At 43.6% G+C, this 17,382-nt stretch overlaps 6 protein-coding genes across 6 annotated transcripts; 4 read left to right on the top strand and 2 right to left on the bottom strand.

Moving 5' to 3' along the window:
* Positions 1-82: 82 nt before the first annotated feature.
* Positions 83-1,624, bottom strand: L203_100159 (pre-mRNA-splicing factor SLU7; the record flags this gene model as incomplete). The annotated part of the gene is made up of 5 exons (XM_066209622.1): positions 83-237; positions 291-368; positions 420-690; positions 741-1,564; positions 1,609-1,624. 5 exons carry the CDS (start codon positions 1,622-1,624, stop codon positions 83-85), a joined length of 1,344 nt encoding a protein of 447 aa, XP_066065719.1.
* Positions 1,625-1,837: 213 nt separating this feature from the next.
* L203_100158 (branchpoint-bridging protein) lies at positions 1,838-3,502 on the top strand (the record flags this gene model as incomplete). Its single annotated transcript, XM_066209621.1, has 5 exons — positions 1,838-1,876; positions 1,925-2,276; positions 2,327-2,958; positions 3,005-3,431; positions 3,480-3,502. 5 exons carry the CDS (start codon positions 1,838-1,840, stop codon positions 3,500-3,502), a joined length of 1,473 nt encoding a protein of 490 aa, XP_066065718.1.
* Positions 3,503-6,197: 2,695 nt separating this feature from the next.
* Positions 6,198-9,003, top strand: L203_100157 (glycerol kinase; the record flags this gene model as incomplete). Its single annotated transcript, XM_066209620.1, has 5 exons — positions 6,198-6,697; positions 7,042-7,241; positions 7,292-7,803; positions 7,866-8,314; positions 8,373-9,003. The coding sequence occupies 5 exons, from the start codon at positions 6,198-6,200 to the stop codon at positions 9,001-9,003; spliced, it is 2,292 nt and encodes a 763-aa protein (XP_066065717.1).
* Positions 9,004-9,815: 812 nt separating this feature from the next.
* Positions 9,816-10,367, top strand: L203_100156 (40S ribosomal protein; the record flags this gene model as incomplete). Its single annotated transcript, XM_066209619.1, has 3 exons — positions 9,816-10,050; positions 10,098-10,200; positions 10,250-10,367. 3 exons carry the CDS (start codon positions 9,816-9,818, stop codon positions 10,365-10,367), a joined length of 456 nt encoding a protein of 151 aa, XP_066065716.1.
* Positions 10,368-12,222: 1,855 nt separating this feature from the next.
* Positions 12,223-14,730, bottom strand: L203_100155 (uncharacterized protein; the record flags this gene model as incomplete). Its single annotated transcript, XM_066209618.1, has 4 exons — positions 12,223-13,440; positions 13,506-14,248; positions 14,291-14,357; positions 14,467-14,730. 4 exons carry the CDS (start codon positions 14,728-14,730, stop codon positions 12,223-12,225), a joined length of 2,292 nt encoding a protein of 763 aa, XP_066065715.1.
* A 285-nt stretch (positions 14,731-15,015) lies between these two features.
* Positions 15,016-16,921, top strand: L203_100154 (uncharacterized protein; the record flags this gene model as incomplete). Its single annotated transcript, XM_066209617.1, has 7 exons — positions 15,016-15,170; positions 15,217-15,333; positions 15,383-15,481; positions 15,780-16,022; positions 16,072-16,586; positions 16,643-16,752; positions 16,805-16,921. The coding sequence occupies 7 exons, from the start codon at positions 15,016-15,018 to the stop codon at positions 16,919-16,921; spliced, it is 1,356 nt and encodes a 451-aa protein (XP_066065714.1).
* Between the last annotated feature and the right edge of the window lie 461 nt (positions 16,922-17,382).

Raw genomic sequence — 17,382 nt, 5'->3', positions numbered from 1 at the left:
AAGTGATTTACCTCTGTAGATGAATCATTCGTACATACAAATACAATATCTATTCTCCAATAGATTGAATACATCAATGACCTTATTCTATGACAGCACTTGAAGCATTGGCTTCTTTCCCGGCTTCACCTGTACAGTAAGAACCTGAGATGGTAGAGTGACAGCAAGCAAAACCCCACTGGGAAGTGGAGAGGTTATAGAAGGACCCCCAGACAGATGTGTGGTTGTTTATTAATACTGTCAAAAAGGATCAGGAGGAGAGAAAATCAAATAAAAGATGTCTAACATACTGTCTTCATCATATTTTGATCTAACTTTAGCACGTTCGCAACCCCTTATGACTTGGCCTGATCTGGAGTATTCGACGTCTGCTTATAGTTAGCATTTTCCATTAAGATAAACGAAGGGAAAAAGAATACAATTCTCGGTCTGTCCACTTAACAGCTCCTTAGGCATCTTTTGCAGATGCTCTTCTCCACCATATTTGGCCAAAATGGACGTCTTGTTAGAGCCCTTGAGCACCTCTTTCTTTTGTTGGAACTCCTTGTGAAGCAGCTCGCCTGCAGTCGGATTGGCCTGTACGTTGATGTTACTACCTTGTTGTGATGATTGCCATGCAAATAGCTGAAGCTTTTGCATGTTGTTGGCGTCTCCAGAGAATCGCTGGAAATTGTCGCCAGCAAACTTCATCTGTAGAGAGACCTTAGTATCAAGAAGCAGCTAGGAGAACAAGAGCTTACGTCTTCAGGATCCATGTTTTGTACAGGAGCGTCGCGCATCGAACGGGTCTTAGGATCATAATAGGCAGAGTTTTCGTCTAGATTGATGAGATACTTTGCGGTGTCCTCTCGAATACGCAAATTTCGAACTGTGATTCTTGTTTTTGTATCCAGCTTCTGTCCAACCTGATCGGCTGCGTCGGCATACTTGTCTTCGTCGTCCTCGTCTTCATCACTCGATCCGAAATCGTCATCTTCCTGCTTTTCTTTTTTTGCAAGTTTCTTGACTATAGCCATATCTGTGGATGTTTGCTTATCAACTTCCTCCTCACGATATCTTTTACGCATCTTCTCGGTGGCTTCATATTCATCTACGATATGCTTATACGTAGCAGGATCATATCCGTTCCACCTGTCACGTTTCGCATCATAATCACCTTGAAACTCTTGCACCATTTCGTCCGCCGCGATGTCCTTATTTGTAAATTTTGCACCTCTCTTCCTCGGACGCTCAACACAGTCTTTGCGTGAATGTGTTGCCGCTCCGCAATTCTCGCATGCTCCTTTTCTGTACTTTTTCGCTGCTGGCCCAGATTTAGCACCTCGATCATACCACTGGTCAAGTTTCAGGTGAGGGCCTTGCTCGTTTATACGTTGGTGTGCAAGGGACGGACGGCCAGTATCAGCATACCACGGTGCTTTGGTAATGTATTCTGGGATATGGGGGTTGATTTCTCGCCCTTCTTCGTCAACTGCTGCTGGGGCTGTCCCTGCCTTTCGAGCGGCATCGAGGTCTTTCTGTCTGCGATATTCTTCTCTAGAAATCTTGCCGCCTTGAAGAGCAGCTTTGTACAGGTAAGCAGGTGTCTTATAGGATATTGAAGCTCACCACTTGTATTGAGCATGATTTAAATTATAAGTAAACTTGAAAGATTAGATGTGATTAAAGATAGGGTGATAACGTATGCATATTAGGCGCGCGCTCGTAAGATCTGTTAGGCTTGCAATAGATGGGATAAATTCAATAAAAACAATTTGAAAAATATCTCACTTTCTTATTCGCCACATTTTATTTTAAATTGAAAAGTATTATTTCTTGATAAAACTAAACAAAAAAAATGTGGAGACCAGCAGCAAAAACAACGGGCACAAACGATGTGAGTGCTTTGCTGGCTTCCCAATCGTCCCATTCTGATGGTAAATAGGTCCCAATTGGCAACAAACGCCGCTTTGGATTGCCAGAAGAGCCACCTAGCCAAACTCCCACCTCTCGCCCTCCTCCGAGTGACATCCAGTTCTTCAACGGCCGCCCAGAACGTGCCCCAGAGAGAGACTCCCGAGATGACCCTTATGCGCGAGACAGCAGAAGAGACTATGATGATCGACGTGGAAGAGATGATCACAGACGCGATGACAGAGAATCTAGGAGATATGAGCCTTATGGTAGGGACGACAGACGAGATGGCGGAAGAGAGACAAGGTCGAAATGGGATGAGGGAGGCAGAGAGGAAATGCCTGGAAGTGAAAGATCTGGAGATCGTGAAGGTTCTAATGAAGGCGCGTTCATCCCCCCTTTAATCAATGCTTTTTTGCTGACTAATTTTCAGAGGGACCTCGTAAGCGTCGTTCTCGATGGGGTGATGCTTCATCCAAGGTCAATGTTCCCGGGATGCCCGTTACTGTCATGGGCAACGTCTCTCAAGTTGAACTTGATAATTATGCCATCCACGTTCGTCTCGAAGAAATCAATCGCAAACTTCGCACGGGCGAAGTTGTTCCACCTGATGGCCAACGTTCTCCCTCTCCTACCCCTCAATACGATGCCTATGGTCGTCGTACTAACACTAGAGAGTTAAGGTATCGCAAGAAACTTGAGGATGAGCGCCAGAAACTGGTTGATCGTGCGACGAATTCTGATCCCACTTTCCGCCCGCCTATGGAAATGGGAGGGCGTCGAGGCAACAGGCCACAGGATAAAGTCTATATACCTGTCAAAGAATTCCCGGAAATCAATTTTTTCGGTCTGTTAGTTGGACCTCGTGGCAACTCGCTGAAAAAGATGGAAAATCAAAGTGGTGCTAAAATTAGCATTAGAGGTAAAGGGAGTGTCAAAGAAGGCAAGGGTAGACCTGGATATTTTCCTCATGACGAGGAGGATGAGCTGCATTGTTTGATTACTGCGGATGATGAAAGCAAGGTTAAAACTTGTGTCGCCTTGATCAACAAAGTCATCGAAACTGTAAGCCTTTCACCATTTCATTAGACTATGACTTTAACATGCTCAGGCGGCTTCTACGCCCGAAGGCGAAAACGACCATAAGAGGAACCAGCTCCGAGAACTTGCTTCTCTCAATGGTACACTCCGAGACGATGAGAACCAGCTATGTCAAAATTGCGGTGAAAAAGGTCACCGACGATGGGAATGCCCTCAGCAGCGTGTTTACTCAGCCAATGTCATTTGCCGACTTTGTGGCAATGCAGGCCACATGGCAAGAGACTGTCGAGGGCGAGGTGATCCTTCTTTGGCCCAGAATAAACAGACAGCATTCGACTCAGAGTATTCTGCGTTGATGGCAGAACTGGGAGAAGGCGGCGGAGCGCAAGGCGGTGGAACACCTGGTGGAGCTCCTGTTGGTGTATCTGCCCAACCAGGCACAGTTCCTCCTGAGTCGAGGGTTCCTCCTTGGCGAATTCCTGCAAACTGGCATATGAGTACGTCCCTTGCACCATTACCCAAAGTATCTGCTGATTTTATCTCAGACGCTGGTGGTGGTTTCCGCTGATCTTGCACTGAGTTGTCATTTTCATTGACATGATGGTAAATGATGCAAGGTTAAAGGGATGGAAAAGTAACAGAATGTCTTTACGGCCAGCCTGTATCCAAGGAGAGCAATGAAACAAGCAAAGGGGGAAGGATTGAACTGATGTTTATTGGCTGAAACTTTGATGTATTGACCTAAGAAAATTGAAAAGGACCGTGGCTAATGCCAGGAAATTCACTGCCAGCAATGTTCATTCTTTTGTGATGGTGGACAAGGGATAAGTAATCTCTTTGACCATATTGTCGCAATCATGGTTATTGTAGCCTTATATATTATTGTGGACAGAGGCGAGGAGGAACTATACTACGGGATATACGCTCGCCTTTCTAAAGAGTCTTAAAGAATTATTTGTAATCAATGAGATTGCAGCCTGTGACTATATAACCATCTTCTTCCCTGTTCTTCTATGCCAACTGTTTAACAAAGACACAATCGGATGTGTCAGGTGGAGAAGGTCATTGTCGCGAAAGTAAAGAAAGAAAAAATGCCAATTTTTGTCATATTCATTGAGATCTGAGATAAGTAACGAACATAGGTAGTCTCTCTCAATCCTCAAGGGTTAATCAAAACGGCAGATGTGTAACAATTTATACAAATCTCAATGCTTATTTCACTCTATATGAATCTCATCAGCACGCTTCAGTATCTGCAGTCTGCAACCCGATTTGGTGTATATATGCAAATGAAATTTTGTCTATTGTAGCTGTTTGCTTAACAGGTCTCTTTTCATTTTCAATCCTACACGGAGTCGTTTCTATTTGTAATTTTAAGCGAATTCAAAACTGACACCCTAAGATATTAACAGGCATCTCAAGAAGACCCAAAAATTAACTCAAACCCAAGAGAAAGAAAAGCAGATAAGAAGTCCAAGTACAAAGATTGACTTTGCTATTGTCTCATGCCCATGTGTTATAAGTAGGGTAAGCCATGGCTTGCCGATCTGAAGCGCGAAGTCGCTCAAGTTTGAGGAGGAGACTGAATGTCTGGAAAACGACCAATGTCAGCTAGGATTTAATGACTTTGGTTAGGGCAAGATGAAAACGTACATAAGCTTGTATATCGACGCAGGACCAAGATTCAAGAGCAATTTTTTGTCCTGTTTCACCAATCTTCTTTGCGAGATGCTATATGAGTACAATGAATATTCATCAACTGGATAGTCTCAAAAGTTGTAGCAGAGAGGGCTGCCAGAAAAATACCATAATATCGTATTTATCAGAATAGTCTGTTTTCAGAGGAATATAGTGTAACCTTACTACTTTGACGTGAAAAGTTCAGTATATCGGCAGACTTTCATAACAAAAAACATACTGAGTCATTGCATATGCCATTTAGGAGGCATTGTGGATTTGATTACTGAGTTACCCATGCGTAACAATCCGTGAAATCTCGGAGACCACCGTTTCCATCCACATCAAGACTATACTTAAAAACGGCTGCTTCATTGGGTCACGCTTTGGCACCAAATCCTATTGTCTTCGACACTTGACGGCAAGCTTCTTCGGATGGACATTGCACAGGCTGGCCTGAAAGTTTCACGTCGGTATAAGCCTTGTCCAAGACTTGGTCCCATCTTTGAACCTAGTTGGAACTGCCTCCGCCATTGGGAACCATCACCTCCCTCTGCTGCTGATCAGGCTATTGATTCCCTCCTTTGGAACCATTGATCATAAGTGTAATCGCATTCAATGACTTTCCTCCCAGTCCCTTTGTCATCCATACCTGCATGTACTAAAACTTCTCCCAAAACGACCGGTTATCGGCTTTGCTTTCCCAACTGTCTAAGTCTTTGGTACACATGTATGTGTACGCCTCTAGTGGCGTTGTTTGGAAGGGAGCGTCAAATGGAAACTTGGAAAAGACAAGGATAGGTTTTAGGGTAGTGGACGAACGATTGGCGCAACAAAGAGACATGGCGCCTTGTAGACGCTTGAGCGATGCGCACTCGCAATAATCTATAGTAGGCGGATGATTATAGATAAACGATTTAGCTAGAGACGCAAGATCGGTCAGATCGAGGCGATAACTTGAAACCGAGAAGCTTTCATTGAGCTATATCAGTGACATTCTCAACCTATGGATGGGTGTTTGCAGAAGAGTCGAGAGGGCAGGTTTTCTGCTCGGATCAGAATGGACTTGGTTAAAAAGTATTTATTACTCACAAACCAGTCTTTTGCAGGAGTCTAATAGAGATCTTCTAAAGCCTTCAGCTCGTCTTCTTCAAAGTCTACCCTGATCAGTCCAAGTATCTGAGCAATAGACCACTTACATTTGCCTTCATTGACCAGCTCTATAGCTCTTTGTCTCTGTCCTTCCCCAGAACTATACTGCCAGTATAAAGAAAAGATGTTGTTTAAACATATTTGACGAAAATGAAATAAACCTATTGTTGCACCTCCACAGCCAGCACGTGGCTGTTCTTTATTTAATCCCGTCCCTACGGATGATGTCGCTGTGGCCGGCAGCCGGGTCGGTCTCTGCCGCCGCCAAAAAGTGAAGTTGTTCCTTTTTCCTTACTCTCAACGTAACTTTCTTCCCTTATTTCTCATTATATCAAAGAACTTTTCTTTTCAATTAATTATTTGTTTCTTCATCTTTCCTTTTTCAAAACGTCTATACTCAATTGGCCATCCCGTTTGGCTCCTTTGTAGGCAGCATGCCCCGTCCTATAGATCTGTCCATGTCCTCTGTCAAACAGTCCTCTCCCCTCGCAACTGGAGGTATCGGCAGTGCTGGAGGCTTTTCACCAGTTTTCGAGGCATCTCCTGTTCCTTCTCCAGTAGGCTCTCGCCGATCATCTGTTTCCCAGCCAGTACCACGCCGTCCCTCAGAGTCAACCTCGCTCTCCCGTCGACCTTCTATGAATCAACACCCCAGCTATTTTTCTCAGCCTGCGCAACAGCCTCAGCTCCAGCAATCTCTTTCTAGGCGATCTTCCGTGGTTTCTGGTCCTAGGCCTATCCGGCGCGAGGAGTACTCGGGTCCTGCTACCCCGTCTGTTCTCTCTCGAGCTGGATCACCTACTCTTCCTCTTGCCAACGACTTTACTCAAGCTCCAAGGTCATACTTTGAGGGTTCTGCGGGCTATACTCCTCTTGATGGTGTACGCGAGCTGCGTAATGGCCAGTTTATTGGCAGTTTGGATTGTGGTACTACGTGAGTGCTTGGTATTTGGAAACCTGAAATGTCGGTGCGAGGCCATTTTCCGGTATAGCCATAGGCAAATTTGGTTGGTCATTGCCAAACACTTTGCTAAAGCGATTCCATGAGTTCTTTATGGTGCTGTCTGCCAAATCGGCTTGATGAAATCCTGCTCGCGGGTTTTTTTATCATTTTGCATTTCTATGCTCGACATTCTGGGTCTGTTGTATATTCGGCTTTTACCGAATTGCCCTGGAGTTGATTACTTGGCCTTTTGTCTTTTGACATTTTTATCTCTGTTTTTTGTAATCACAAATTTCGAGTAATCTTGAATAATGTACACTGACATGCTATATCAGATCTACCCGGTTTATCGTCTTTGACAAACGCGCAAAAATCGTTGCCGAGCACCAAACCGAGTTTGAGCAAATCCTTCCTCGTGCTGGCTGGCACGAACAAGATCCTGAAGCCCTTGTTGAAGCTATGAAAGAATGTATCAATGGAGCTGTTGAAAAGCTTGAGTGGATGGGCTGGTCTAGAAATAGTATTAAAGGTATTGGTAAGTATTGCCTATCGTTTAGTTTACACTCGTTGCTCAATCTCAAACAGGTATTACTAACCAGCGAGAGACGACTGTTTGTTGGTCCCGGTCAACCGGTAAACCTCTTTGCAATGCCATTGTCTGGGGAGATAACCGTACAATTGGCGTTGTGCGTGAATACGAAAAGAAACTCGATGAGGAGGGTATTGAGATTGATGACGATGAAGAAGATGAAAAGAACAAAGGCTCTGATCTCATCCCTGAACAAGTCGAAATGGGCACCGGTACCGACCAAGCTGCTTTTGGCGACAAGGGTGATGTCGTAGATTCTAGCGCTGGAGTGACCGGAAAACTCGAATCAGCCATGAAAAGTCTTGGCCTGGCTGGCAGAGGCAAATCGAGAAAACCTCAAAAGTTCAGAAAAGGCAAAGAAGGTCTTGTGGATATCACGGGTATTCCTCTTTCCACTTACTTTTCTGCCATCAAACTTCGATGGATGCTTGATCACCAAAAGCCTGTTAGATCAGCACATGACGCTGACGACCTTATGTTTGGTACTGTCGATACGTGGCTTGTTTACGTATGTGGTTCTTCCTTTCCATACTGTAAAGCTGCCATAATGAGACTGACTGGCATGTTTAGAACTTGACTGGTGGTAAGAACGGCGGCCTTCATATCATTGACGTCACGAATGCCTCTCGTACGCTTCTCATATCTCTCAAAACCCTTCAATGGCATTCTCCTCTCTTGCGGTTCTTTGGCCTTCGTCCCTCAATTCTTCCCAGAATTGTTTCTTCTGCTGAAGTGTATGAAAAAATTTCCGATAACCTAGGTTTGCATTTGGCTGGAGTACCTATTGCAGGCATAGTTGGTGATCAACAAGCCGCTTTGGTAGGCAACAAGTGCCTCAAAAAGGGCGAGGCGAAAAACACATACGGAACAGGCGCCTTTGTCTTGTTTAACACTGGAGAGGATATTGTGAGGAGCGACTATGGCTTGATTTCAACTGTGGCTTTCCAGGCTGGACCAAATGCTAAGCCAGTCTATGCTCTGGAAGGTTCTATTGCTGTGGCAGGCTCTGCTATCAAATGGTATGTCTTGTTCTTTCGCATATGCAATGGTAGCGTAGACAAGTTGACATGAAATCAGGCTCCGTGATCAAATGAATCTGATTGAAGAATCCTCTGAGATGGACATTCTTGCGGGTTCGGTTCCAGACACTGGCGGTGTTTACTTTGTCACTGCCTTTTCTGGTCTCCTCGCGCCTTATTGGGACCGCGAAGCTTCGGGTACCATCATTGGCGTTACAGCATACACCACTTCAGCCCATATTGCCCGTGCTACTTTGGAAGCCGTCTGCTATCAGACTCGGGCTGTTTTGGACGTTATCGAAAGAGAAAGCGGCACAAGATTGGAAACACTTAAAGTGGACGGAGGCGTGACTAATTCTGATCTGGCAATGCAGCTACAAGCCGATATCGGTGGTTTCAACGTTTCCAGACCGGCCATGAGAGAATCCACAGCTCTTGGGTCAGCATTACTTGCTGCGCATGCCCTTGGCTTGTTTGGATGGGATCTCAACAGGCCAGAAACGTTGAGCGAGGTCAATACTGCCGGCGTTCATACCTTTGAACCTGGATTGGATGAAAGAATCCGTTTGAAAAAAATCAGGGGCTGGGAAAGAGCTGTTGAAAGGGCAAAACAATGGCATGAGGAGGAAAGTGAGGAAGAAGAGGAGGAAGAGTATGAGAAGCGAGCTGGATTTCCCAAAATTACGTAGAAACAGACAGGAGATTGTCATAGATGGATGGCATTGAGAAAAAGATTAGTGATTTACAGATTAGTAAGTGGTTGTAAATCTCGTGTATTTGTATCACATTACAAGACATAAGCATACTAAATATCAGTGTATTTTCTGCATCTGCCGTCGGCTAATTCTGAACGTTGTGGTAAGGAGATAAAGCGCTGAGAAGTCAGATGTTGGCCTGCTGTCAGGACAAATTTGAAGCTCTTCTTACAGCAACATGGAAATTTGGACGACCATTAGCTATATGGCCAAGAATCAGCCCACTATCTACGCATGCCAATTGGTCTACGGCGCATTACTCATCCCCATTCTTGAGGCTATTATAACCATAGAGCCAGTATAGCTTCTCTCTCGCAGAGGAACCTTCAATCTACTCGAGATATTTGAAACAATATCAATAAACCATATTGCATGGATTGAATCAATGGTGCTATTGTCGGCATTGTAGGGAAACGAGACGACTTTTCTTGCATTTTTTATGTTGCAAATGTTGAAAACTAACAAATCTTGCATAATTCTGATGTAATACTCTATGAAATAAGTAAGTGAAGTATAAATCACAATTTCTGTTTATACAATTCCTGATAAAATATACTTGTTAGAGGTACCAGCAAATAGCGGAGATCACCGAAATCAATCGTCTTTCTACGTTTTGGTTCCGATGCCACACTCGGCAATACCTTCGGAGTTTCTTCAATCAGTACTTTTTACAATCTCAGAATATGTTATTTACATTTCAAGCCTCAAGACTTTGAACCACCAAAACCGCAAAAAAATTCTTCAACATGGGTCGAATGCACTCCAAGGGAAAGGGCATGTCTGCCTCCGCGCTCCCCTACCGACGATCTCAGCCTTCTTGGTCCAAGGCCACGCCTGAAGAGGTGTGCGACCAGATCTTCAAGCTGGCCCGACGAGGTCTTTCTCCCTCTCAGATTGGTGTTGTTCTTCGTGACTCTCAGGGTATTCCCCAAGTAAAGAGCGTCACTGGTAACAAGGTTTTGAGAATCTTGAAGACTAATGGTATGTACGATTTTGTCTGTTGGAACTTAATGTTCAATTATATGCAGGTCTCGCTCCCTCTATTCCTGAAGACCTCTATCACCTTATTAAGAAGGCTGTCTCTGTCAGGAAACACCTTGAGCGAAACAGAGGTGACAAGGATGGCAAATTGTGAGTCGCTTTGTTCTGGATTTGAATTACCATTAACTATTCGTGACAGCCGAATGATTCTCATAGAGTCTCGTATTCATCGTCTTGCTCGCTACTACATCAAGACTCAACAGCTTCCTCCTACCTTCAAGTATGAGGCCGCCACTGCCTCCACCCTTGTTGCTTAAGGATTTAAGATTTGGAGGAGCAGGTGTCATAGTAGGCAAGGAAAGGATGCATCTTTTTCTTCGCCTGCCGAGCAATGGGATACCTGTGGTTATTCACTTTGGTGAATTGCTGCGGTATACCCTTATTATCCATTCTCGCCCTTATGACTGAGCGGCACAACCATTGTTTTTGTGGCCTGTTGGTGTCGTTTTACCGCAAGATCTTTTGCGATAATTGTTACTAACTTTTGAATGATCACTACGAAAATTCTATTTCGCGATCTATCTATGAAAATCATTCATACGGTTATACATTGCTCATTTGACTTAACGAATTAAAGAATATTGATTGTGCTAATTTTTTTTACTTTCAAGGTATCATTCGCACCCTTTTCTTTCGATAGCTACTCGACTTTCTCTTGTCAGTCCATCCATTACAGCCTCAATCAAACACAAACATACAGGGATGAAGAGTATAGCAATACAGTCAGTCTGGAAAAAAGTCTGAGCAGGAACTGAAGGAATCATCACAAAAAATGGCGCAATGGTGTTATTTCAAATTGGAGACTTTCTCAACATCGAGAATATTGTGTGTAAAGGGCATCTAAAAGGCGAAGGAGGAGGGGCTATTTACAATAGGACCAAAGAAACCTGGATGAGCAGAAACAAACTGCTATTGCGATTGGTTGATCAAAGTTCTGCTGAATTGGAGCCGGAGCACTGTACAAAGAAATCACGTCAAAACCGATCAATTCAGGAATTGTCTTCTCCTGGAAAGCAACTACCAGCTAGCTATTGAGTAAATCGAGCAAATCGCCATTTTACTCGTTAAAATTCCATTGAATTGAGAAAAGAGAAATAATACCTTTTTATGCGCTAGGGAATCAAGATTCATGGTGATACGTTGTATTATCGAATTGCTAGCGGCTGCCTGATCAGTGTCCAATTGGAGATTCCATTCTTTCAAGAGAATGCAATGTTGGGATATCTCAGAACAGAATGAAAATGTCAAATCTGATCTCTTAAGTTTGACCTGCTGCTTATAGTGTCTTCTTCTTTAGGAATCATCATCGACAGCGTCGTGAGACATCAAGACACGACAAACAATATCATAGATCAACAAGCTATGTTCAAATAAATGCTTGTTGACTTGCGATTCTTTCTTCATTTTTCTCCGTCATGTACAGAAGATTTCGTGCGCCTCTCGCTGAACCAGATTGAGTACAAGGCAGATGGAAAACCTTTCGCAGAAATACCGGGGAACACGAGTAGTTCTTGCTACAATTGCGTGTATATTGAGATGAGAGAATAGTATTGAGATCACATTGATGAATTTGGTTAACTTGGCGTTGACCCATCGAGATAGTTGATAGATGTCTAGGATTTCATCTACTAGATGACCAAACAGGGCACCATTTATCATCCACCATACTAACAGGCATCACAGAAGATATTAATTTAACCAAGCATCCACGACCATGGATAATTTATGGGCTATGGTAGCTATCCCAACCTGCCCTTGGAATTCAGGCGCTAATAATTATTTTGGCTAATTTCTCGTCGTTATCTCGGTTCCGTTGTATTTCTCCGTGCTGTATGTATATAATATTTGCAACTTCATCCATCATCAAGACTTGAGAAGAATGGAGTTGCTGTGATTAATATCTGTCGTTGTGTTTCGCCATGTATCTTTGTATAACGCTTTTATTATTTGTGTCAACAGTGGGCAGAAGAACTGTTCAATTGACTATGAGAAAATCTTAAACGTCCTCTTTGCCAGTTATGAAAGAACAGCCACATACAAATTAGAAACTCAAGTCACTATAAACACATATCAATTTATCAACATCTCAAGTTGAGTGTCCCAAGACAACAGTCATTCCGCACCGTTAATTCGGTTACTGGGACACTCGGCTCTACAACTTGAATCTGACAGCATTGTTTCAGTATATGTAACCTTGCCTTTACCTTTAATTTTATGAGGATACATCATTGAGGTGTTTTCCTTCAGGTCTTCAACAGGATGAAAAATGCCGGTGGTGGTCAATGCTTGTACAATAGTAGGGCTCACATTGTATGGCCCTCCCTCAAATGACAGCGGAACAGGTGTCTGTATCAGTTCTGCAGGCGGACTAATGAGCGTGGTGCTAGATGACAAACTTGGGATACTGTTGCTCATAATATCGGCACTGGCATCGTAGTGGACATGATTCAAAGAGTTGAAGTAGTCTGGGCTGCCAGGTGAGCTTGACGATGACGGAACGGTATGAAGTTGAGGCCGCAGTTGAGAGCGAGGAGATATATCCCTGCTTGAGGGCGTGGGACTGTCTGTAGTTACAGGGGGACTTAAGCGAGTAGGGTTGGTGAAAATTTGCAAATTGCCATTGGATACTGACTTGTTTCTTCCAACAAGAAGCAGCGTGGGCTGAGTTAGCCTTGAGACAGTGCCTGTACCGTTGCCAGTTTCTGACACATATGTAGTGAAGGGAAGAGTATCACCTTTGAAGTCTTGACAATGAGACAGAGGCTCTGATGGAGGAAAAACGATATCCTCAGATTTCGAAGACGTCATCTTGTGCTCTGTTCTCGCGGTCGCAGTGTTATCTACAGAGGTCCGAGAGCTTCTAGCATTGGCTACTGCTCTGCGGTATTCTTCAAGTGTTGGTATCCAGCTTTCGTTCCTTCGTGTTGGTAAATTGTCAGGTGAAAAAGGGTTAGACATGGAAGCAGAGGAAGGGATATAAACATATTTGTTCTGAAGTTCATCGAATTCTTTGACAGCGAAGCAATCTCCTGTCCGTGATCGTACTCTACTTTCTAGAATGGCCCTAGTACGGTGGCTGGTTGGGATGCTAGCAAGAGTAGGACGAATAATGCTGGTAGCTGCAAAAATATCGACATTCGACTTTGCGTTAGGACCTGAGGATGGCATATAGCCTGGATCAGGATTCTGCGCCATGGGCTTAGATGAGGGAACAGTACAATGAGTGTTTGGAGTGTGTTCAAAAGAGATCCTAGGGGTAAAAACAAGGAAGATTTCTGATGGATTATGAGCTTTGTCAAATGCAGCAGTTCCCTGAGTCTGTTGGACGCTCTACAATAAAGATATTCATCAAGCATTAGCAAAGGTTGTAAAATGGCTAAATAAACGGTACCCACCAATTCTGTTCTCCTCCAATCATCAAATACTTCCCCTCCCATGACTTCTAGCTTCCATTTATTTGTGTTCATCAAATCTACCCCCCACTTGTCTTTTGCCCACTTTCTGACTTCTTTCTCCTCAGGTATTGGGCAAATAACCTTGAATGAAGAGTTGCTGCTTGTAAAGTTTTCGTTGAAAGTGATGTTGGGATTGGTAGGAATTGAGTCGATAATGGATACATTGAAGACATACGTCGTTCGTATATGCAAAGCAATAATGTCTGCTACCAAGGCTTCTTGAGCGAGTAGTTTTGCTTCAAGGTCAAGGGCCTTGGCAGCCTGAGCTTTCAAATGTTGATACTCTGTCTCTGTGAGGATACGATATTTCTCTTGCCTTGAAATAGATGTTATAGGTGGTTTGACGGAGTTGTACTCTTCTTCAGGATGGTCAGAGGTTACTTGAGACAAGGCATAAAGAGTCTTTGTGCAAGCGCTAACTTCAGAATCAGGAGGTAACACTCTCACTGTTGGTACACAAATAGAGGTAGGTAGTGGTTGAACGGTAGGTGCAGCCATAACGGGAAGTATGGGAAGTGGCTTAAAAGTATCAAAGCCTTGTTGTGTGACAGGATTGTCAGACGTCGTCAAGTGAATTGCATCCAAACGTGGGTCAGAGTTGAGATTTCTGGATGCAGGAGAGTTGTGTGAAGGCGAAGGGTGCTCCTGCTTATTACAAGATTGTTTTTCATAAACACTGTTGGCTATGAAAAAGTCAGAAAAGAGAAAAAAGATGAGGCAAATACCATTAAAAATGGCCCGTTGAACCATGTAATGGTCCAAGTCTCTAGAGCAACCAATAAGAATCTCAAGCTTGGTATCTTTGCTCGTCAATTTCAGTTTTCCTTCTTGAAAATCAAAAGTAATAATTTTCAGTTCATGCTAGGCTTGTCAGAAAAGGATACTGCTTGTGAGTACTCACAAGCAGCTCTTCGAATTTGAGATATTCCCCTGCCAGGACACCCCCGATAACCTTTAAAAGAACAATCTCTCCCATCTCACCTAGTCTCTCTTCTAGATCACGCTTCTCCTTGAGCATATCATTTGGCGGAGTTAAAAAATCTCCGTTAGAATTCACTTCAAGACAGAAAATTCGCTTCAGAGAAGTATACGGAGGGTGAAGGTAGAGGGTTGAAAATGTCCATGTTAGAGGGGAAAGCGTCATCAGTGAGTATATGCCAGTCATTCTTGCAGTGTTGGAGAGAGGATAAGAGATGCATCTTGAGGTTATATATGGCGGTAAGCTGGATGGCGGATGTACAAGTAGGAAAGAGAAAAAGTCAAGACAAGAGATAATTGCGGATACAGGTGTAAAAGATAAATTTCGTTGGAAGTTTTGAGTCCGGACAGGTGTCGATGCGGGATCAAATTATCACGGTCTAATCCTTTGTGGTGGGGACTTAATTTATACCGGTTTTCTTGGAAAGTTTATTCATATCTCTTTTCATTCTTTTCTTTACCGTTTTGAAAAATGGCTTCCTCCTTACGCCAGCGCGATACTTTTCCTTCTATTGGACAGAAGGAGAAGGAGCAGTTGCTCAGAGAAGCAGAAGACAGTGAAATTTCCCAGGGCAAAAAATTCATTGTCCCAAATTTTACAGTCAAGCAGCTCCTCGATGCTATTCCGTGAGTCGTTTGGTGGATAGGATGGAATAGAGCTGAACGCAAGTAGTGCTCACTGTTACAAGCGCTCTATGCTGAGATCTTCTATGTACATTGTGCAGGACGTAATTGTTATCGCCGCCCTGGTTTTTGGAGCTTCTCACATTGACTCCTTTCTCCAAGGCTTGTAAATCTTTGCCATTGCTTGTTGGAAGATATGCTGAGTATGCGATTAGCGCGCTCTCTCCTTTGGCCTTTTATGCTGCGAGGGCTACTTTATGGACGGCTTATTCTATTGCTGCTGGGCTTTTTGGTACTGGACTTTGGGTCATTGCGTGAGTACTTGTTTCGTTGTCACATATTTGCGTGTATTGGTGTCTGTCGTTTGAGTACATGCCTTTAGGAGGCCAAGTTTATCGTTATCAAAAATTCCTGTTCTGGGAAACCTACCCTTTGACCTTTTGCTCCACGTCTTGGCATTCTCAGGATATGTGGTGGATGTCATGGTAATACCACTGGATAAAATTGGAAATTATTGGCACATACTATGAGTGGCGCGAATTGGCTTTTTGTTTACTACCTTTTTTGATTGATTAAGTTTGTGGATATGACATGATGCTTATATTCATGTAGTCACGAAGCCGGCCACCAGGCCTTCTCTTCCAGCAAGTCTATTAACAACGCCGTCGGATGGGTTTTGCACTCTGCCTTGCTCGTTCCTTACCACAGCTGGAGAATCACCCATGCCCATCACCACGCTGCCACTGGTCATCTGACCCGTGACCAGGTATTTGTCCCTAGAACCAGGAAGCAGCTGAATGGTGACAAGCTTCGTATTCCAGAAATTGAGGAGGAAGGTGAGATCCTCGGTATCAAGTACGTTTTTATTGCTGGAAAGTAAGTCTTACTCATATTATACCATCAGCGTCTCCGAGGCTCGCCAGTCTGTTATCCGTGAAGCTCTTGAAGAATCACCCATTGTCGTTCTCTGGAACCTCTTTCTTCGACAACTCTTCGGCTGGCCCATGTACCTCATCCGTAACGCATCTGGTCAACCTCACTACCCCCGTTTTACCAATCACTTTTCTCCCAAGTCTATCATGTTCAAGGCTAACCACTATGGTCAAATCATCTGGTCTGACATTGGCGTTTGCCTCACACTTGCCGCTCTCGGTACTTGGACATACTATCGTGGTTTCCGAGAAGTGCTTGTGATATATGGCATCCCTTACCTTCAAGTCAACCACTGGCTTGTATTCATCACTTTCCTTCAGCACACTGATCCTGTCCTTCCCCACTACTCTGCTAACAAATGGAACTTTGCCCGTGGTGCACTCGCTACCATTGACAGAGACTTCCTTGGTCCTCTTGGTGGTTATGTTTTCCATGGCATCACCGAAACCCACGTTGCCCACCACGTCTCTTCCAAAATACCCCACTGTATGTATTATCTCAGTTTGCTTATTAGTTGGTTTTGGCTGATCAGATGAAATCAGACAATGCTTGGGAAGCTACCGAAGCTCTCAAAAACTTCCTTGGTCCTGCTTACCACAAGTCTAATGAAAACATGTTTATCTCTTGCTACAAATCCATAAGAGATTGCAGGGTGTGTACTCTACTTTTCTGTCTTGTGTACATATGCTTATTCTTGCCGATAGTTTGTGGAGGATGATCAAGACATTGTCTTCTTTAAAAACGCTTCAGGTATCGCTCAGCGTGTACCTGTTGAAGAAGATGAAAACATTTCTGACTCTGGTGTTAATATGACCGAGTAGACGAATATCATATGTTACATCTCCCTTCGTCTTTTGATTTGCGTTTGTGTATTGTAGACGGTTAGACTTTTCGTGAGGTATTAAAAAGTGTATATCAAGTACAGTATGAGTATCCGTTTATAAGGATGGACTTGACACTCTTTTCATACCACATTCATTATCATGCATCATCGACTCTTCATTTTGATATGTTGCACTTTTCAGTGCGATGCACTCCAAAGGATATTCGCAGAGGTAATCATCGCTCCTACAATGCGTAATGTATCAACCTTCAAATTATAGTACCTGCTGACGTGTCAAAAGTGCCACATATGCTACTGTTATCATTTCTTTCATATTTCCGTTTTTTGATCCCGTTTCATAATTTTCCGACAAACTCCGTTTGTTTGTGGCGGTCTCCATACTGTGGAGAGCATTGATTTCATCAAAATTGTCATTTTCGATCCTTCATCCTTCAAGGT

The sequence above is a fragment of the Cryptococcus depauperatus genome, chromosome 1 (genome assembly GCF_001720195.1).
Source record: "Cryptococcus depauperatus CBS 7841 chromosome 1, complete sequence".
Lineage (NCBI taxonomy): Eukaryota > Fungi > Basidiomycota > Tremellomycetes > Tremellales > Cryptococcaceae > Cryptococcus > Cryptococcus depauperatus.
The sequence above is the reverse complement of the archived record's forward strand: the minus strand, read 5'-3'. Positions and strand labels throughout refer to the sequence as shown.